Here is a 22,212-nt window from a genome sequence, read left to right on the forward strand (position 1 = left end):
AAGGAAACCAACATTCTGTCCATCAAATTCGTTTTAAACTCATAGACCTAGACTAATAAGATCTGTATCTAGTTTATCAGCTAGATCTTTTGCCTTATAAACCTTAAACACAGAGTCTATTGCCATGTGAACATCCCACAGGAATACTATTTAATTCTACGTGTGCCTTACTATCACACAAATAATGCTGCGTTTGACAGAGCGACTCATGCCAGAGCTTGTGAGTCTAATCCCAGAGGAACTGAGGCCTCTTGCAACAGCTCTGTCTACCAAGGAATTGATAATTAAAGTTTCGCTCTCTTACAAGACTCTTCTTTTCGTGACTTGACGATTTATGTTCCCTTCAAGTGACTTCTGAGAGGCTGAGATCAGACATTTGAAGAGCAATTCAATTGTCTCCCTTGAAAATCCTGCTGATGTAAGAAACTACAACATATAATATCCCAACTGCAGGAATTTCTGTCCCTTAGGTCTGAATTAACCCACTGTCTTTGTTTGTGGCTTGAGGTGACGGTGCACAAGGAAGCCCCTTTTTTATCTGAAATGGTCTCCAGAGCCAAGGATTTAGATCACTAAGAAATCATTATTTCTGACTTATTTACCTACTTGTAGCATTTAACAGAGCTTGGTTTGGTAATGCAAAAATTACAGCACAGGTTCGATTTCATTTTGTGTCCCAGTTCGGTATTGAGAGCTGTCGAGATTTCAAGCTCAAGGTGATACAGCTTAGTCTAGTTGATAGGGCTCTAGACTACTAACCACGAGCTAGTCACTTCTCCTCTCTGTGCTTCTGTTTGCCCTCCCATCCTTTGTATGTTTAGAATCTAAGCATTTTGGGGCACGAGCTCTCTTTCACAATGGGTTCTCTAGGCACTTCTGCAGGACAAATAATACTACTGGCATATTGACTGATGAGAGTCAGTACTACACAAACATATATGTCAAAGACTCACCCCATCCCATATTGGTGAGTCTCCATCCAGGCCCTGGCGTGCTGCCACTGCTCTTCCCTCTTTCTCTGCGCAGTGAGGCCTGCCCTTGTGACAGAGGTTCATGGTAACCCCAGCTTCACTGGAGAGCAGAGACTGTGAAACTGGAGGATCAGTGTGCTTTTTACAGAGGCGGTCTTGGCCTGGTAAATTGGTACAGTTACCTAAAACACGTGAGTCAGTGCCATATCGAAAGCCAGTCAGGAAGACCGGGATCTGCACAACATTCTTCTGTATTTTCATCAATGCCGAGAGGCACATTTGGAACACTGTCCTGAACTACGACATCCAGAGTCCAATAGGTCCTATTTATCATTTGAAGGCCAGAGTTATGTTGTAATTCCATTACAGTCAGCCACATCATATGGAAAATATATGTATGGGGATCTTTTTAATTTTCAGTTAATTTCCCACTTCCCTTTCCCAGTTACTTCAGCGAACTAAAAACTGGGTTCTATCAGTTATTTTTAGATTCTAGCCCCACAGAAGCATCCCATGAAACTGAAAGGCAGCAAACGCAAAACCGATACAAGGACGTTTTTTTCACACAATGTGCAGTGAGCCTGTGGAACTCATTGCCACAGAATATCACTGACACCAAGAACTTAGCAGATTCCTAAAAGGATTAGCCATTTAGAGAAATAACAAGAATGTCCAGAGTTGTTATAGTAAATATTTTTAAAATAAAGTGGAAGGGATATAAATGTTCATGATTAATAGCTACCTCTAACTGTTGGGCATTTGGAGGAAATGTACACTGGCTACAAGTTATCCCTTAATTGCTTACTACAGGATTTCTTGCACCTTCTTCTGTAGCATCTGGCACTCACCATTCAAACACTGATCCAGTATGACAGTTCCTATGTTATTAGAAAAGTAATTGTATCTAAAAATGGTCTGCTACAAACATCTGAATAGACTCACTCTATTGTACAAGCTGAGGGGTGTGTATTTCATATATATATATATATATATATGTGTGTAGTCTCTAGTGCTCTCTACTGGAGAATGACAGATTGCGTTAGCAAGCATAGGAATGTTCCTGCACAGAAGTCTGCAATTCAAATCCTTTAATGGTGCTGCATAAAAGTGGAATGTTTAAAGACCATAGTGCAATGGTGCAAGTGACCAACCACAACCTATTACAATACACTGAGACCTCCACTTATTGTATGATAACTTGCTTACTTCTTTATCGCTTTATCTCATCCTCCTCCATTTCTTTATCCGATTCACCTGTTGCATCTTGTCATTACCTGAATGGTGAGCTCTTTTCTTAATGCATGGCAGAGAGTTCAGAACAACAGAGCCCCATATGGTTGGGACTTTTAAGTGATACTTTAATACAGATAATAATAATAAGATCCTAAGGCGTAACTGACGTCTCCTAGGAACTACTGCAATGCAAATAAATAATGGAAGTAATTTTACATTTTCTTCATTCACAGTCCCCCATGCGCTTGTCCGCATGTGCATTACCCGCACACAAAAATCAATATACAAAATGTTTCTTAGAAGTATTGCCTAGAGAAGTTGTGCAGATGTTGCTGGGGCTTCTGAGCTCAACTCGCTAACATTTGTTCTGAATTCCTGGCTTTATCAAAACTTCAGATGCCGCTGGTATCAGAACTCTGCTTGCCTGCTATCAGGTTTCATCTTCTATTATATCCCCTTGAGTGGGGTGGACCTCATTTCTAAATGTCTGGAATCTTCATTCTGAACAGGAAACAGCACAGACCGACCAAATTCCAATCCCATGATATAACATTTCTGAGCTACTCCTGGTACGGGTTAGCGGCGCACTAAGCTGCTCGCTGTAAATGTAAAAATACTGCTAGGATTAGGGATTCCAAATTACTTGTATACAATCAAAATCCAGTGTCACTTTCTGTCAGGATGCTCCTAGCACCCAGGCAGCATGAACGCAAACTGGACATGTTGCATCAGGCTATGTGCAGTGATTAATGATTTTTGAAGGGCTCAGGGTGGGAAAGAATGCAGGCCTTATCCCAGAGCAGAATGTAGGCCCTCAGCAGTACAGTTACACAGTCTGGCTAAGGTAATTTTGAAGAATGCATCTCCACAGTACTTGAGATCATCCTATCACTTAAATTCTACAGGGATGGGCATCACAGGACACTTTAAGATAGTTGGAGAGTATCTGAATGCCGAATGGAATCACCTAGTTTCCCATAGTACTCCCCAAGATGACATCATAGCTGATTTTTCCCTCTCCAGGCTCACAGGAGAGGGCCTTCTGTGACTTGGGCCTGAAGGTCTTGGTCTCCCACTGGCTGGGTCTCAGGCTTTCAGGCTTGAGCCTCCCATTGGCCAGTTCTTCACCTTCATCTTAATAGTAAATGGAATTCAAATGGTCCTGAATGATGTATAAATTATTTCTGAGCATAAAATACCTTTTAAATTGCATTACACAAAATCAGCACCCTAAAAAGTTTCCTTAGACCAAAAGCATATCAGACTCTGAGCTCTGCCGGCACCTTGTCAGCAGTATCAGCAAAGAGGCCAGGGATGAGTGGGTAAAAAAAGATTGCCCCTCCAGGTCAGGGTGGAGGCCTTTAGGCAGCTTAGTTTGGGGGAAGGTTTGCACTACTCCACTCCCTGCGCATGTCTATCCAGCACCTTTCATAACAACAAAATCCACTAAATTAAAAACTAAGTAAAATATCCGCTTAACAGAACAGTTCCAAATCACTTACAGATCTATAGGTGCCAACACAGAGATATTTGATTTTTTTTGTAATAATATGATTTTAAATGATCTTGTCACTTTACAGTACAGACATGGAATTTGTCTGCAGTACCGGAAGCTCCTCATCTGCAGAATCAGAGAATGAAGCAAGTTGTGGCACTGTATTGAAATGAGGAGGAAATAAAGACAGTGATGGATCACAGAGCCTTTGACAGGAAAAGTTGCACTATAGTAATTTATGGGAGGGAGAATTCATAGGTGGGACAGCCTCTAACAGAATGGTGGCATTTAGCCAGTAAAAGATCTCTCACTTCAATAGACCTCTACTGCCATCTTCAGGACAGTCCGTTTCTCTCCACTGAGAAGTAGAAATTTATTGAAACTTTTTCTCTAAGCTTTTTTTTTTTTTAAGCTCTTTTTCTAGGCGGGAGAAAGCTCTTATTCCAATACTATAATTATTCCTGTTGCATGTTATCAAAGTTTGTTAGATCATGCTTTTGCTCAACACTCTCCAACCTCTGAACTCTAACTGCCGGAAACTAGTTAGGAATCTTTTGACTTAAACTGAATCACAGATTCCCAGAAATCTGAGATGGGAAAGACATATTTAGGTCATCTAATCCATCCCATCCCATGATGCACTGTCCTCCCTCCCTTATATCAACAGCAAACAAAACAGATGTATTTGGGGTTTGGATCCCATTGGGAGCTGGGTGTTGGAGATAGGAGCTCTGCTGAGCAGTTTTTGGTTAAAGTCTGCAGCTTCGGGGGCATGGACCAGACCTGGGTCTGTGTTGCAGCAGGCTAGCATGTCTGGTTCAACAAAGCCGGGTTCTGGAGTCCCAAGCCGGCAAGGAAAATGGGCTCAGAGGTAATTCCAACACGTCAGGTGACAGACCGAAACCGACATACACGCCTTAAAACCGCCACGCATATGCCATAACCCCAGAAGCATAAAGCCTGCTCAGTTGTGCACTCTTGCTGTGAGCATCTCAAACACTTGAGCCTTCTCCTGCAGTATTTCCAGAGCTGAAGTAGGGTCCACCACACGGAACATAGTGATGTCCTGCAAGCAGCCCTGCTGCAAGCCATTGAAAAAACCAATTCACACTTGCTGCTGGCAGTCACAGAGGAGTTGCACTCTGTTGAGCACCGTTTCTGGTCCCATGAAACAAGCACTGACCGAGGAGACTGCATCGTTTTGCAGATATGGGATGATGAGCAGTGGCTGCAGAACTTTCGAATGCAGAAGGCCACCTTCCATAAACTTAGTGCAGAGCTTTCCCCTGCCCTGCAGTTCAGCAACACAAAAATGAGAGTTGCTCTGACAGTGAAGAAGCGAGTGGCTATCGCTACTCGGAAGCTTGCAACGCCAGACAGATACCGGTCAGTGGGGAATCAATTTGCAGTAGATAAATCAACCATGGCAGTTGCTGTGCTCCAAGTGTCCAGGGCCATTAATCGACTTTTGCTACAAAGGGTAGTGAGTCCGGGAAATGTGCAGGGTATAGTGGATGGTTTTGCCATGATAGAGTTCCCTAATTGCAACGGGGTGATAGATGGCATGCACATCCCCATCTTGGCACCAGACCACCTTGCCAAAGAGTACATAAACCAAAAGGGATACTTTTCAATGGTGTTGCAAGTGTTGGTGGATCACAGGGGGCATTTCACAGACATCAACATAGGATAGTTGGGAAAGGGTCATGACCCATGCATCTTTAGGAACTCAGGTCTGTTCAAAAAGCTGCAATCTTGGACTTTCTCTCCAGACCACAAAATTAACAATGACAATGTTGAAATGCATATAGTTATCCTGGGGGACTCAGCCTACTCCGTGCTCCCATGGCTCATGAAGCCATACATTGGCTATCTGGACAGCAGTAAGGAACAGTTCAACTATAGGCTCAGCAAGTGCAGAATGGTGGTTGAATGTGGCTTTGGTCATTTACAAGTGTGATGGAGAAGTTTATTAATAAGGCTGAACCTTCATGAAGAGAATATCCCATAGTTATAGCTGCCTGTGGTGTGCTTCATAATATTTGTGAAAAAAGGGCCTTATGCTAGGCCGCAGCCTAGGGCTTTCCAGGCAGGAGCTCCCCAGCTCCTCTGCCTTTCCCCAGCCCTGCTTCACCCAAGTACCCTGAGTCTAGCTCCCTGCAGCCAGGCCCTTATCCCTCTACAGCTAGAGGGAGACTGTTTGCTCCTGGCTTCCTTTATAAGGCCCTGTTGCTCAGTTTGGGGCATGGCCCCAGCTGCAGCCATTTCCTCCAGTCAGCCAGGGTTTTACCTTGCCCTCTGCAGGGCTTTTCCAAACCCTTCCAGGCTGAAGCGGGTGGTCACCCCACTGCAGGATAATGGACTTTTCTCCCGTGCCTCATGGAACACTTGGTGGAAGGTGATTTTGTGCCAGGGTCTGCAGAGGAACTCTACCCTCCTGCTTCTGTTCCTGAAGTTCACCCAGACGCCTCAACATGTCTGATTGATCCCTCATAATCTGAAACATCTCATCCTGTGCGCACACTCGTGCTTATGGAAAGTTTTTCTGCTCTCATGTTCATGTCTAACATCTCAGACTGTGAAATCCTCCATGCTCTCAGCTCTGTGTCAACTGTCCCAGAGGCGCTCATTATCTCGGTGAACATGTCCTCCCGTGTTCTCTTTCTCCTCCTTCTAATCAGTAAAAGTCTGCTCTCAAGTGTCGATGACATGCCAAAGGACACATTTCCAGCTGTCAGTCTTGGGAAAAAAGAAAGGGATCGTTGTACATGCATAAAATGTTTCTACAGCAAGGCTGTTTTCATTTTTTTTAAAAAAACACCCTTATTACACTAGGTGCAAGCCATAACATAATCAGAATCTGTAACCATTCACTACGCCATTTTGCCGTTCCAGACATGGTGAGTAGGCCCAGGGATTTCCCTACACGCCCCCCTGAATTTTCTCAATCCTCCCTTCCCCCCAATTTTGTGAACTAGTTACAAGCAGTGTTGCCATTTTAGTGATTGTTTGGAAATTTGAATTGAAATTGAAACATTAATACACACTTTAAAAGCATATACAGTATATGATAAAACACATGTATCTGAAAAAGTATAATAGATTTGAAAAGTATGAACATAGACTAGCTTCCTTATACAGCTGTTGTTTTTTATGACAATGTCAGTGCATTCATTTTGGTGATGTTGGCCAACCTAATAATTTCAAATTATGATTTGTAAGCAAACTCTAAATGAGCTCTCCCTGACAGCTAGTGATGAGCTGGGGGCTGGGGGGAAAGGCTTCAGAAACAGATTGTATTTACATTCACACCTAATCTACTTAGGTATGCAGCAAACAGAGCTGCGTTGCCCAAGTGATAGATTTTGGCTGAGGTTGGGTTACAAATCACTTGAATGCTGGGAGTAATGTAATGTTGTTATTCTTATTGTATGAGTGAAGGGCAGTAGAACTGTACTTAGCCTGTGCTGATCGAGGGCATCAAGAGAGAGGGTGGAGACAGGTGTTTTGCTTGATGGTCTGCCTGAGTCACAAGTACTATTTGACCTGCCCCTCTCCTCTGTTTAAAGACAGAGCTGATTAGGCTCCATAGATGGTCTTTTGCTTTGTTAAGTGACCACTGCAGCTGAAATCACTGATAATCAGGTCTTAGTGCTTAGACCTGCTGTGGGACAGTGTTTCTGTGGAAGACACAGCCCAGTCTGCACTAATAGTGAGGTTTCCCCATTGAGAGCTCAGCTGAAATCACTGAGAGCTGGGTGGAACCTCAGGAGACCAGCTCGCAGAGGTCACAGTGCCAGGTGGCAGCAGAAGGTGATAGCGCAGGGCCATTGGCAACAGAGCAATGGGGTGAACAGTGGCACAATGAACAACAGTGGCCAGAGTGAACAGTGAGCAGCTGAAGGAATGAGCAAGGTGCCTTCTTGCCCCGCACCTGGGAGGTGAACTCACATGAAATTACCTCTGAACTCTGAGTCTCCACTGACCAAGGACACCACCAGTGAGTGCGGTACAGTGGAGAGAAAAGTGAGGAGCTTGTTAACTAAACATTTGTTTGTTGGACTATATTTTAGTGACTTTGCTCCAGAATGCTAGATTTGTGACTGGGAATGGAAACATATAAGTATGTTTCCTAGTAGGCCAAGATTTTTAAAATGCCTTATTTGCCAGGGTTGTTATCTCACATCGTTGCTATCTTGAGAGGTCATTATGTTGGGGAGTTTCTGTACTAAACATTTTTATTATAATAATTAATTTTTACATAAGAATGGCCATCCTGGGTCAGAACGAAGGTCCATATAGCCCAGTATCCTGTCTTCCGACAGCAGTCAAGACCAGGTGCTTCAGAGGGGATGAACAGAACAGGTAATCATCAAGTGATCCATCCCCTGTTGCCCATTCCCAGCTTCTGGCAAACAGGCTAGGGATAGTCAGAGCAAGGTGTTGCATCCCTCCCCATCCTGGCTAATAGCCACTGATGGACCTATTCTCCAGGAATTTATCTAATTCTTTTTTAATCCTGTTATAGTTTTGGTCTTAACAGCATCCTCTGGCAAAGAGTTCCACAGGTTGACTTTATGTTGTGTGAAGAAGTACTTCTTTTTGATTTTTTTTTCAACCTGCTGCCTATTAATTTCATTGGGTGACTGCTAGTTCTTGTGTTATGTGAAGGATTAAATAACATTTCCTTATTCACTTTCTTTACACCAGTCAAGATTTTATAGATCTTTATCATATCCTCCCTTAGTCATCTCTTTTCTAAGCTGAAAACTCCCAGTCATTTTAATCTTTCCTCCTGTTTCATACCCCTAATCATTTTAGTTGTCCATCTCTGTACCTTTTCCAATTTCAATATATCTTTTTTGGGATGGAGCAACTAGACCTGCACACAGACCATGTGCTAGGCAGCTTGTGTTTGGAAAAAAGGAAATATAAGCTGTCAAAGTCAAGCTGTGTGGCAAAAGACTATAAAATGCAACTGCATCTTCTCCATATTGTCTTCAGTCCTGCTTCTTGACTTCATTCTTGCTTATCTCTGGTGTAACCTTTCTACAGAGAAAGCTCTGAACAAGGGACTGAATGACCCATTGAAGCTGTGGCTGTGGACCAGAGGGACTTTCAATCCAGCAAACTCACCAGTACTTGTAGGAACCTGATAGACGGACTTTGAAGTGTTTGTATGTATGTGACTGTTTTGCTATTTAACAACTCTCTTTTTGTTTTTGCTTTATAATAAACCTTTAGTTGTAGACACTAAAGGATTGGCTGGCAGCGTGGTATTTTGGATAAGATCCAAACCTAGACTGACCTGGCAATGTGGCTGAGCCTTTGGGGTCAGAAGAACATTTTGTATAAGGGAGCAGAGTTTTTTAAATAACTTCTCACTGTACTGGACCGAGGTGCTGACTGGGAGCCAGAGAATGGGAAGGCAATAAAGGGGGCTGTGTGATTTCTTTTTTGCTTCTTGACAACCAGTGTAGGGGGATCAGAAGCACAGTTTGTGAGTGGTTGAGGAGTTTAGCTTCAGCGTTGTGCACCAGTTTTGGGAGTATCTGCTCTCCCTTTTGCAGCCTTGTCCTGCCCTAGACACCCTGGGTCACACCATTGCCTTAAATTGCAGCGGGGAGGGCTTAGTACTTCTACAAATCTGTCTCCATGTATCTCACATTAGGCACCCAAAAAAGGAGAAACACGCAATTAGATTATTTATTGACATTAGAAAATTAATGAAAAGTTTGGTTTAAATGATTTGCCCAACATCACACAGCAACTCTGTGACAGAGGTGGAGATAGAATTTACTTCTTCAGGGTGTCATCAAATAATCTTATTTATAGATTCATAGATTCCAAGGCCAGAAGGGACCATTGGGATCATCTAGTCTGAACTGTATAATAGGGACCATAACAATTCCCCAACTTCACTAGTTCATCCCTTTAATGCACCCAACATTTTCTGGTAAATAAAATCCTGATGTGGTTTCTGAGCCACAGAACAAAGGCAAAGAGGAACATTTGTTTTTCAGTAGCCTTACTGGGAACAAATGATCCCAAAATAAAAACGAAGGGCCAAAACATTTTTAACCCGGCCTCCTTTTGTACACATACTATTGTGTTTTTAGCACATTTTTGAGCACTATCACTTGCAGTCACATAAAAGAGTCTTAAAAATGCATGCAGAAGTGTTTTCCTGTGCAGCTGTAACAACCCACTGTACGTGTCACTGGGGAGGTCCTTCGGCACTAAAAAACATGAATCCATGCCATTTGAACAAAAGGAGTAACTCTAGTGGCTGGCAGACGTAGAAATCTGTAATCCTATCATGTGGACTAAGCCACATAATAAAGGGCCAGAGGCCACATATTGTACCGGTTATTCATGCATGCAAATGGAAAGCATGCTGTAACAATTTAAATGCTGGCCATTGCAGTCTACTTGCCCCGTGTTCCAAAGTCAGTGAAATACACCTCACATAGCTCTAGGATTAACAGGAACAATTTAGTTGCATAAAGAAAACATCATTTGCAAGAGGCTGGCAGCAAAGTGCTGAGTGCCGAACGTGTAACTCAGAGACACTAACATGCCTCCCGTTCAGAAGCTCAACAGCTGAGACAGGCCTGCCAGATGTTCACCTCTCTTGGGAGAGGGACTAGCAAAATCAAAAGCATGCCAGTTGTAATCTGTCTTCCCAGCTGCATATGCCAAGAGCAATCACGGACCAGAAAGGTTGGAAAGAGAAAGGAAAGCTCGGAAAGAGAAAGGAAAGCTCTAATTATTCTCAGGCTGCAAAGGAATGATGTTTAAAGGCAGAGATTGGAGGGAGAGCAGAAATGAAGAGCTGTCCACAGCAGACAGATTTAAAAGGCCTCGTTGTAGTCAGTACTCTTTCAGGCAGCATAGAAAGAAAAACCTGATACACTGTTAAGTCCTTAAACAATAGCTTCCCTGCTGGATTTACTCTCTTCTAATGTCTCAAGCCTTCTATAATGACATCTTAAATGGGGCTGACAAATTACGCTTTAAAACATGGTCTCCAAAGAGGGGTTTCCTCAAACATGCTTTATTTCCAGTAATAACATGAAGCAATAAAGCACACCAGGGAGTGGGATTGTGTCTCCTGCGATTATTACTAGGTAACATTCATTGTGACAAGGCAAGAGGCAAAACTAATTGCCACTGATCCTTGATGGTGGTGAAATCATCAGGGTGGCAAGTTTTCAGGTACCTACAATGTGATTTCAGCTGTGCTGTCAAGAGGGACCATGCAAATATCACACAGAAAAGTTCTGGGTGACAATCTAAAGGAGTAGAAACCAAGGGTCAAATCCATCTGTGGAGTAAGCAAAGTTAGTGTAGTGGATTGGATTTGATCCATCAGCTCCTCAGCAGGTGTCAATCAGCACAGCTCCACTAAGGCTGACTACAGAAATACGGTACTGCTTTTCTATAAACCCTTTCCCATGTATCATGTATGCGGTGTAGAGGAGACAGTTCCCTACCTGTGTTGTAAATGTAGTTCTTCCATTCTTCCAGATGTGGGTGAAGCCATGTATACCACTCAAGTGCGTGCACACCCTGCTTATCAAAGCCAGAGAACTTTGCTTAGAAGTACCCTTATGGCCAGAGCTCATATCCTCCAGCCTTTGAGCCCCTCCCTATTTAAGCGAGCACCACCCCAACCTCCCTCAGTTCCTTAGCACCGAACATTAGGAGTTGGGACTCTGATACAGAGGGGATGGAAGGTGGGTCAGGAATAAGTCTGCACTTTCATCTCAAAGAACAGTTACAGCACAGGTAGGTACCCGTCTTTTCTTCTTTGAATAGCTGCAGATGTGTATTCCACTCAGGTGACTCACAAGCAGTATTGGTAGGAGGTGGGGCTTGGAGCCTACTTAAAGAACAACTGCAGAACTGCTTTCCAAAAATTTACATCTGATCTAGATGCTGTCGTAACAGCATAATACTTAGTAAAAGTATGTATGGAAGACCACGTAGCAGCCCTGCTGCAAATCCTCAATGTTGAAAAGTCACTGAGAAATGCAATCAATGTCACTTGGGCCCTCGTCGAATGAGCTCGTAACCTCTGTGGAGGCAAAGACCAAGCTATCCCATACCTCATTGTAACAGAAGAAATCATTTGCGTGGAGACTGCTTGACCATTCATAAGCACATGAGAATGGCCCTGTTGACAGTGGCCAATGCCAGGTGCTCAGGACGGAATGAACAGAACAGGTAATCATCAAGTGATCCATCCTGTGTCGCTCATTCCCAGATTCTGGCAAACAGAGGCTAGGGACACCATTCCTGCCCATCCTGCCTAATAGCCATTGATGGACCTATCCTCCATGAATTTATCTAGTTCTTTTTTGAACCCTGTTATGGTCTTGGCCTTCGCAACAGCTCGGCAAGGAGTTCCCACAAGTTGACTGTGCATTGTGTGAAGAAATCTTCCTTTTGTTTTAAACCCGCTGCCTACGAAGTTCATTGTGTGACCCTACTTCCTGTGTATTGAGAAGTAGTAAACAACACTTCATCTACTCCTCTATACTCAGCATGATTTTTTAGACAAGCAATCATATCCCCCCTTAGTCATCTCTTTTCCAACCTGAAAAGTCCGAATTTTATCACTCTCATCATACAGAAGCCGTTTCATACCCCTAATCATTTTTGTTGCCCTTTTCGGAAACTTTTCCAATTACAATATATCTTTTTTGAGATGGGGCGACCACATCTGCACACAGTATTCAAGATGTGGGTGTACCAGCAATTTATATAGAGGCAACATGATATTTTCTGTCCTATTATCTGTCCCTTTCTTAATTATTCCCAGTATTCTGTATGCTTTTTGGACTGCCGCTGCACATTGAGTGGATGTTTTCAGAGAACTATCCACAATGACTCCCAGATCTCTTTCTTAAGTAGTAACAGCTAATTTAGACCCCATCATTGTATATGTATAGTTGGGATTATGTTTTCCAATGTGCATTACTTTGCATTTATCAACATTAAATTTCATCTGCCATTTTATTGCCCAGTCACCCAGTTTTGAGAGCGCCTTTGGTAGCTCTTCACAGTCTGCCTGGGTCCTAACTATCTTTAGTAATTTTGTATCATCTGCAATTTTTGCCACCTCACTGTTTACCCCTATTTCCAGATCATTTATGAATATGTTGAATAGGACTCGTCATCTGATCTGCAAAGGAAACAAAGTTGAGGCAATGAGAAAAATTGCTTAATTCTTTCAAATAAAACATCAAGCAAAATCTCACCTCCAAGGAAAGAAGACTCTGTTCATCCTATATTGTCTGCTTATGATGAAATTGTTCTCTCACTTTAGACAAAAGCTTAGGAAGAGGCCACAAGACCACCTTATCTTTAAAAAGTTAAAAATGCAGACAGTCTGTGATAAGGGCCTGCAGCACATTAACTCTACTCGCTGAAGTTATAGCCACAAGAAATGCTGTCTTTTGGCATAGGAGAGACAAAGAACAAGTTGCCAAGAGCTCAAATGGAGGACGCAGGAGGACCCCCAACCCCAGTGTTAAGATCCCACTGAGAAATCACTTCCTTTACAGGTGGAACGAGATGAATGACGCATCTCAGAAATCTGATTGCCATGGAGTCTGAGGAAACTGATGTCGCTTGGACCAGAGGATGAAACATTGAAATTGCCACCAAGTGACAGGCCAGAGGACTGAAGGTGTAACAGGTACTCCAAAATGTCCCAAATGCAAGCTTGCATTGGTTGAATTCACTGGGCTAGGGATGAAATAGAAAAAACTTTCCATTTAGCCAAACAGGTAGCCCTAGGGCTTGCTACTATTAAGTAGTACCTATCAAACAGCTTCTCAACATCACGCCTTTTCCTTATTTAACTGCAGCATCCATGCTGTGAGGCACAGAATGTTCAGTGCTGGATTTGAAATCTAACCATGGTACTGAGTCAATCGGGACAAGAAAGAAGAATGGTTGGGTGAACAAAAAGACTCAGATCAGAAAAACATTGCCTGGACAACGATGTGTCATCAGAATCAGTCTGGTATGATCCATCCTCAACTTGAGACTGACCAGAGGGATGATTGGGCTTGTGAGGGGAAGCATACATCAGCATCAATCTCCAATTCAGATGAAACATCAGTAAATAAACCTGGACTGAGACCATTTTGAAAGCAAAATTGATAGCACTTTGTGTTGTCCTTTGTTGCAAACAGGTTGATAGCAGGAATGCCCCATTTTCTGAAAATGGATATCACCATAGTGGTCTTCAGACACCACTCATGATTCTCAGTGAAATTCCTGCTCAGATAATTGGCCAAGTGATTCTGGAACCCCAGTAAACAAGCAGCTGTGGGAATGATGTTCTCTTTGATGCAGAACTGTCATAATTTTATTGCTTCTTACCAAAGTTGGATGGATCAGGCACCTCCCGGCTTGTTCACATAAAACATTTCAGTCAAGTTGCTGGTGAGTATATGAACTGTGCCCTTGATCTGTGCTCAAAAAGCCCGGAACACATTGTAAATGGCTGGCAGGATATCTATATGAAAGGTGCTTCCTGCTCTGTCCATAAACCTTGAACCTTCAATCCCCTAGATGGGCTCCCCAGTCTGTGGTGGAAGCATTAGTAACTATCGTCCCGGTTGGAGGAGGACAAACAAAGGGAACACCTTTTCAGTGTTGACCTGATCCTTCCACCAGTCTAAGGAGTCCAGGACAGGCAACTGCATCTGCACCAAACTGTCCAATGACTGATGACTTGGGAGATATACCAGTTTCAACCAAGCCTGAAGAGGACCAAGATGTAATCTTGCCATGCTACGCCATGTAAGTGCATGCAGCGATACAACCTAACAGCTTCAGGCATACCCAGATCGTAGCTGAAGAGTAAGAGCAGAGACACAGGTGACAAATTGCTCAAAATCATTTGTTCAGTAAAAACACTCTTTAACTCATAGAGTCTAGTAGAAACCCAATGAACTGTTTTTTAAAGTTGGAATTAATGTTGACTTTCCCTGATTCAAAATCAGACCCAGAGAACCAAAAAAGACAATGTGAACTGGAGATACAAGAGGACGTGTTTTCTGGACTTGCCCCTCACCAACCAATCATCCAGTTACCAAAAAAAACATTAAATTCCTTTTTTTTCTGAGGTATGCTGTCACCACAGCCATGCATTTGGTAAAAACACATGGAGCTGAGGATAGCCCAAAGTGGGGCAGTGTACTGATAGCATCGACCTACCCTAACAAATCTCAGAAACCTCCTGTGACTCGAAAAAATTGCCACGTGACGTAAGCATCCTAAAGATCCAGGACAGCAAACCGGTTGTTGTGATTCAGCATGGGAAAAATAAAAGCTAAGGTTGACCATCCGGAATTTCATGTATTTGATGTATACTTGTTGAGATCATGGAAACTGAGAATAGGTCTCATCACTCCATTGGACTTGGGGACCAAGAAGTACTGGGAATAGAATCCTTTTCCCTGATCCTGCAGGGGGACATCCTGTATAGCTCCTGAAGCACACAGAATCTGGACCTGCTGAAGGAGCAATGGCTTGTGAGAAGGAATGGGCATGGGAGATGGGAAATGAGGGATGTGCAGAAATTTTATGGCATAACCCAACCTCATGGTGCTTGGGACCCAATTGTCCATAATTACCGTGTCCCAAGCACTATAAAAGTGAGACAGCCTGTCCCTGAACTGAGGAGATTGGAATGGGGAGGTCACAACTGGAATGCTGTCCAGGAAATGACAGTCAAAATGGCTACTTGCTCAACATTGCTGGAGGTCAGGTTGGCTAGTTAAAATGGACCCAGAAGGTCTTCTCCTCTGTGACCTATCATTCTTCCTGGAGAAACCTTCCTGCCCAACAAAAAAGGAGAACTCCCAGAAGAACTGCTGTGAGCAGTATTGCTGCTGTTGTTCCTGACCTCCATAATCATGTCTGTTTGGGGTTAGGGAATAAACTCCCCAGTTAATGTAATGTAGGATGGGAGTCTTTAAAAGAATGTAAAGTCTCAGCAGTTTTGTCAGAAAACAAAACCCAACCAAGTCTATGCTCTGCTGAACCTCAGGAGCAACGCTGGAATTCTATAACCCTGAGGCCCTTCTCATAGTTACAGTTGATGCCATAATACTGGTGAAAGCATCTGCCACAACCAGAGCTAATTGCATTGACTTTTTGGCCACCAGATGACCATGTGCTATGAACATCTTAAACATTTTCCCGGAGCATTCTGGCAAATTATCAGTGAATTTGGACACAACATCCCAACTGATGAAGTCATATTTAGATAACAATGCTCGCTGATTTGCCGTGAGCATATGTAATGATGAAGTTGAATACATTTTTCTCAACATTAGCTTCAGCCTCTTAGAGTCCCTGTCCTTATGCGTGGACTTGCTTCTCCCTCTCTATGATCTATTTGCTGCTGGTACAAGAATTAGGGGCTGCCGGGGTATAGAAGCACTTGAAACCCTGCATAGGGACATAACATCGTTAATCAGTACACATTGCTGTAGGTGGCAATGAAGCTCTTCAACAAGGACTAGGCTTCAAAAGAGCTGCATCTATCTGGAGAGCTATACACTAACATGAAAATCAACGTGGAGATGGAGGATGGAAGAACTGTCAAAGTCTTAAGCACCGAAAGAGACATCACATTTCCGCTCAGCAGCGGGGCAGATAGTGTTACTGAAGCTGGAATCAGTACTGATCCTGATGAGGTCTGCACTGAAAGTATCATCGGTCCTGATGATATTGCCCTCAACAACAGATCCCTCAGTTCTGAAAAGAAGGCAGACCTCAACGCTGCATGCTGCACCTCTAGTGGTGCAGAATATGGTACAGGCAAACAAGACAATTCTGTGACCAGATCAGGTGGTGCTGAGGACACAGCCAAAGCAGAAGCAGCTATGGTAGCTGAGTGCTCCTAAATTATTGGAGAATCCGTAATGGAGAGGCAGAGCAGGTCTGATACTGTCTGGTATACCAATGGCACAGAGACAGTCTGTGCTGACACCAGTGTCACCGATACCACACTCAACAGATGCCCCATGGCTAGTACTAGAACCAACAACAGTGTCCAACTGATCTTGATGCAGTAATAGGGAGCAGTTAGATGGCTTAGCTCCATCCCAAGTATCTGAGGAATCATGGTGCCAGTCACCACTCCTCTTAGAAGACAAGGAGGCATCTCTTTGAATCCAAGAATGGTCTCAGTCTTGTGAGACCTCTTCCTTGGAGAACCAGAAGAAGGAAAGGGATCCCTCTCTTCCTCCTAAGGGAATTATCAGAGCCAGGGTCTGGAACAACATCTCATATCGCTTTTGAAGGGCTCTGCAAGTCCACATAATCTGTGGAGGTTCCCAGTGACAAAGCGGGTCTCGAGCCCTGCTCCAGAAAGTACTGCTTGAGGTGCAAGTCCCTCCAACTTGCGTTTTCTTCTTGAATGACTTGCAGATGGAGCACTTTTTTTTTTTTTTTAATGTGCTCCTTCCCAGGTGAAATAAGTACCCAGTGTGGGGGTCACTATGAAGAATAAACACTCCACACAGCAGGCAATATTTAAAACTTAGTGAGGTCATTAAACCAGGCTAAAAACTGCTGCTGACCACCATTAACTAATAAAAACTTAAGGGTACCACTAAACTGACTTACTATATACAACAACTCCAGAAACTCTGGACAGAAAGAAACACGAGGTAAACACCACACAGAATGCTCTGACACACCATGAGAGGTGAGAAGGAACTGAGAGGGCTACAGGGCCAGAGGTTACTGCTAAGCAAAGTTATCCAGCTTCGGTGCACTGGGTGCTTGCAGATCTGAATGGAATACTCATCTGCAACCACTCAAAACAGATCTCAGCATTTTTCCAGTGGCAGCTGCTAAAAAGAATCCTGAAAAGCAACAGAGTGAATAGTTCTTTTTTGATGTCTTACACTTTGCTTTACTAAGGTTCTTGGGCAGCAGTACAATTAATGAAAACAAACAAAAAAAAAAGTCTGCCAAAAAGAAAGAGCAATGTTGTTGGAATGTCATTCTAATGCATTCTGTCTTAGCTTTTTCAGATTTATGTCATTGAGCTATCAAGGAAAACAAAGGCACTAAGTAATCTGGTATTACAAGAAAAGGTCATGGATTGTTCTGAGAGAATGTGTCGGCTCTTTCATCAAGAAAGAAAACTAGGGGAAAGTATAACGAGTTAAGAGCACTCACTAGCTGGGATGGAAGGAGATGTAGTAAACACAGTATATAGTAGCAAAATGATCACTTGAGGGCCACAGCTGCTTGTTTCTATCACATTTAAAGGGCCATCTCCTCTTCCCATGCTGGGAAAATGTCTATAGGACAACCAGGCTGCCCAGGGGTGGGCCAATAGGGACCAGGCAAACACAAAGGAAGGTGCTCCTGGAGAAGGGGTTGCTTTTGCCTTTTGTACCATTTTCTGTATCACAAAGTTTTATGCTTGCACATTGCATGTTAGGCAGAGGATGAGCCCCATACTCTCCATAATTTGATGTCTGCAATTGACTTATTCAGTGCTCTTCTAGCTAAACAGTCACGATTAGGGATTTCACTCCTCCAAAGAAATCTCATTGTTTTGGTTCTGCTGTGACCCACAGATTACAAAATCTCTCCAATATTTTGTTGTATGACCGTTTTGCAGCTTTCTCCTCATCTGAGAGCAAAGACTGCACAGTATGTTTTTGAATGCAGGTCTCCTGGCAGGAATCCCTGACATCTAGTCATCAGTTTAAGCCTTCCGATGCTTGGAACAAGCTTCCTTCGACAATCAATATGTGGTATGTGATGGGCCAGCTGAGTCGCATAGTATTTCTACCTTCAGTTGTAAGACAAGATGAGAACAGACGGTGAAGACCAGCCAGCAGATACTATTATTCCTGCATAGACACCTTTGTTTGCACGTGGATGTGGGCATTCATTCAAAAACAGCCATTCCCCAAGTATTTGTATTAATAAAGACTTGCTCATGTGAATGTTCACAAACATGAGGTACAATCACAGTCAAACTAACAGTAGCTTTACAGATTTCAAACTGCTAGCAAACAATGCTTTTGATCAGTTCAAACAGCTTTAGTCATGAACATTTTCTAGATATTTCCTACAGAATAAACTTTTATTTAAAAAAAGTGTTTTAATCCCTTCTGGTTGGGAAGGTTCACAATACAAAAAAGGTACAGTTATGTTAATTAAATACTACATTTGGAATGTGCAATTTGTGAAGTTGTCAATAAGCATGTATAAGGGTTAAATTTTGAAGGATTTTTTTAAATGAGAAAACAGTTTATTCTATGCAAATGCCTACTTTAATCTTTTGATAATTTTGCCACAGATTATCAAAGATAATCTCCATTCTGCCGTCCCCATGAGTACTGTCTTCTCCATTTCGAACAGATTTTAATTTTGGGACGGGCGGGGACGACAGAATGACTTCTGTGTTTTGAACAGCGCTAGCACACTCACTGTTTAAATTTTTAAAAAATACATATTGTAAGTTTTTTTCATTGTTCTTTACTGGGAGAGCACAAATGACTATGGGACACAGTGAAAAAAAAACTGGGATTTTTTGGCTGCTCAGTTAAAAAACTCCTGGACTAGCTGAATTAACATGATTTTTTCCCTTGCTTGTATGATTGTAATGGGAGTAGGAAATAACCCATATCATACCATATATTGTAAATCAGGGACCCTAACAGATCATGTTAGGCTTAACTAAGCACTGGTTCCATTTCAGGTGATTACATGTAATGAAACAGCAGCATAGTTTTCACTATATAAAGTTTATATATTTACTTTTCTGGTAAAAAGCCAAAAAAATCATGGAGACGTCTCACTCAAAACACTGGTAAAACAAACCACACTTAGAAAAATGAAAGCTGATTTTTATTATTTTATCCACAGTCAATCATTTGACATGAACATGCATACGTAATTTTGCTACGCACACACCACATTTTTTAACGTTAGTTATTAAAGGTTAAACATACAACATACATCCTTACAAAAATGAGTCAAAATGCAAACGTAACTTTTAAACAAAACAGTCTTTACTTATTTAAAAAAACTTTTGTGTTGAGTACCATTTTGTACAAACACAGTTAATTTAAACAAATCTGCTTTTATGTTTCCTCATGGTTGCACATGAAAATAAGCTGCAATAGAAAATGAAGTCATCAAGGGTTTTTTAAATAGCAGAAATAGGCAGTTTTGCCATGCAGAAGAAGCAATATTAAATATTAGTTTTTCAAAAAAAGAAAAAACCACAAGTTTAAAAATATTTAGTTCAAGTCACAGAACTTTCCCCAGTACAGAGAAATCCAAACGCAACGCATAATTAGCTGCCACTTAAAGATGGCTGTTCTGAAAAGTACAAATACCTTCCAGAATTGATCATTTTCATTGATTTGGCACAGAAAAGAAGTCTGAGCTTACTTAAGAACAAGAAAGTGATTAAAAAGGGAAAAGAGGAAGAGAAGAAAATAAAGAAAGCAAAAACGAATGAGATAGTAGTTGCAATCACTAAAAAAAAAAAATCTGTGCATCTCAGTCATTGCAGAATACTGTCTTCTGTTTACAGCAGGTGCTAATTCCAGGTAATTGTTATTGCAACATAGATTTAATTTGCTTGGAGGTAGTCTCATCATTCAAATGCTTTGTTGTGTACCTAAAAATGAAAAAAAAAATTTTTAAACAAAAGCACAGTTACAATTCTGTTCTTCTACAATAGACAAAGCAAGTAATTGACAGAACAATACCAAATTTATTGATTAGTTACAGTCAACCCTCACCAATGATTGGGAGATCTATTTATGTACTTCCTAACTAGAAAAGTGCAGTAATTCTCATTGAAATACTAAATAACAGATAATGCTACTCATGATTATGTCCAACTGTTCTGTTACTAAAGGAGATTTTAAATGGATATGTACATGGATTTGGGTAAAAACCTCAGTTCTCCTTTGAGTAGGATTAACTGGATCAGGAAGGAACACTGACACATTAGAGACTGTTAAACTATCAGTTAATGATATCTAAAATGAGTAGGTCTGGACTGAGATTAAGGTTTGATGATGATGCTCTACTTGAGTAAAGACATAAGTTTTGGGAATTTCCTACTGTAAGCAAATGGCTACTTATAGGATTTCTTATTCCTGAATTCTGTTTAATGCAGTAGGTAACATTGAACTAAACATTTATATTTACAATAGTTCCTAAATTTGAAAAATGTGGAAGAAACATTTAATATGGGTAAATGGCAAGTATTTAAGTGAGGCCATTGTGTGAATTACTATGGGAATTATCTGAAGTGTGTTTAATCTCATAATTGATAATGTATATGTGCTTCAAATTAGGTGAAATACAAGGTAACAGACATTTAAGTATATTTATGTGGAGACTGTTCCTGTCCTATTGTCATTGGAGGAAAACTGAATTTAATTCCTGCTCTAAAACGCTTTTCTTTTCTTGTACCCAGCTCTCTCTCCTGTCCTGTTAATGCTGGTTCTCCACTTGTGAGGTAACTCCCTTCTCTTCATGTGTCAGTATAATAATGCCTGCATCTGTAATTTTCACTCCATGCATCTGAAGAAGTGGGTTTTTTACCTAGAATGCCTATGCCCAAATAAATCTGTTAGTCTTTAAGGTGCCACCGGACTCTGTTATTTTATCCAGTGTTAACTCTCACCTAACGTACACAGTTGTGCAGTTAGGTGGCTAACTGGCTACGGAAATGGGCAATACAAATGGCATATGAAAGTTCCATGTTAGTAAATGCAAATTTTGAGCTAAAAAACCACCATAAAATAACATGATTAACAGCAGGTAAGCTCACTGTCAGTTGGAACCGGGGAGCAGGGAATGAATGGGCCTGAAGACTTGACTATTGTTTCATCCATAACGGGAATCAACTTCATGTTAGGATCAAGGCACACTAGTGAGGAAGCCTGCAGAACAGAGGCTCATCTTTTATCTGTTAGATTGATATTTGGGGGGAGGGATAGCTCAGTTGTTTGAGCATTGGCCTGCTAAACCCCAGGGTTGTGAGTTCAATCCTTGAGGGGCCCATTTGGGGATTGGTCCTGCTTTGAGCAGGGGTTGGACTAGATGATCTCTTGAGGTCCCTTCCAACCCTATGATCTATGATTCTGTAAGACTTCATCATCCAGGTCTCTCTGTTCAGCACCATCTAAAAAATTCATATTAAAATCGTTTCAAGTTAAAAATAAGTACCTGAGAGCATTTAGAAGGCCTTCTACACTGTTAGGAGGCTGGTCTTTAAGGACTTTGATGCATCCTTTCATCTGGAAATTAAAACAAGTTAATATTCTATATCATGTGAATGCCATATAAAAATAACTTGCAAAAAATATAGTTCCCCAAGGCCTAAAACTTAACTGTTTTAAAGGACTGCAGAGAAAAGTACAAATGTACATGTTATTCTTCTGGATATTAGAAAGGTGGCAAAACATCTAGTACTCTGAAATCTTC

The 22,212-nt window shown here is 41.8% G+C and overlaps 1 protein-coding gene across 10 annotated transcripts in view; it reads right to left on the reverse strand.

Moving 5' to 3' along the window:
• Positions 1-19,586: 19,586 nt before the first annotated feature.
• The window catches only part of CYRIB (CYFIP related Rac1 interactor B), a 159,632-nt gene continuing 157,006 nt past the window's right edge, over positions 19,587-22,212 (reverse strand). For all 10 annotated transcript variants that reach the window (XM_032762903.2, XM_032762905.2, XM_075063241.1 and 7 more), the window contains 2 exons: positions 21,955-22,025; positions 19,587-20,389 (listed from right to left, as the gene is read on the reverse strand). In XM_032762903.2, coding sequence (XP_032618794.1) covers positions 20,326-20,389; positions 21,955-22,025 — 135 coding nt within the window. In that variant the 3' untranslated portion in view covers positions 19,587-20,325. The remainder of the gene's footprint in view (positions 20,390-21,954; positions 22,026-22,212) is intronic.

The sequence above is a fragment of the Chelonoidis abingdonii genome, chromosome 2 (assembly GCF_003597395.2).
Source record: "Chelonoidis abingdonii isolate Lonesome George chromosome 2, CheloAbing_2.0, whole genome shotgun sequence".
NCBI lineage: Eukaryota > Metazoa > Chordata > Testudines > Testudinidae > Chelonoidis > Chelonoidis abingdonii.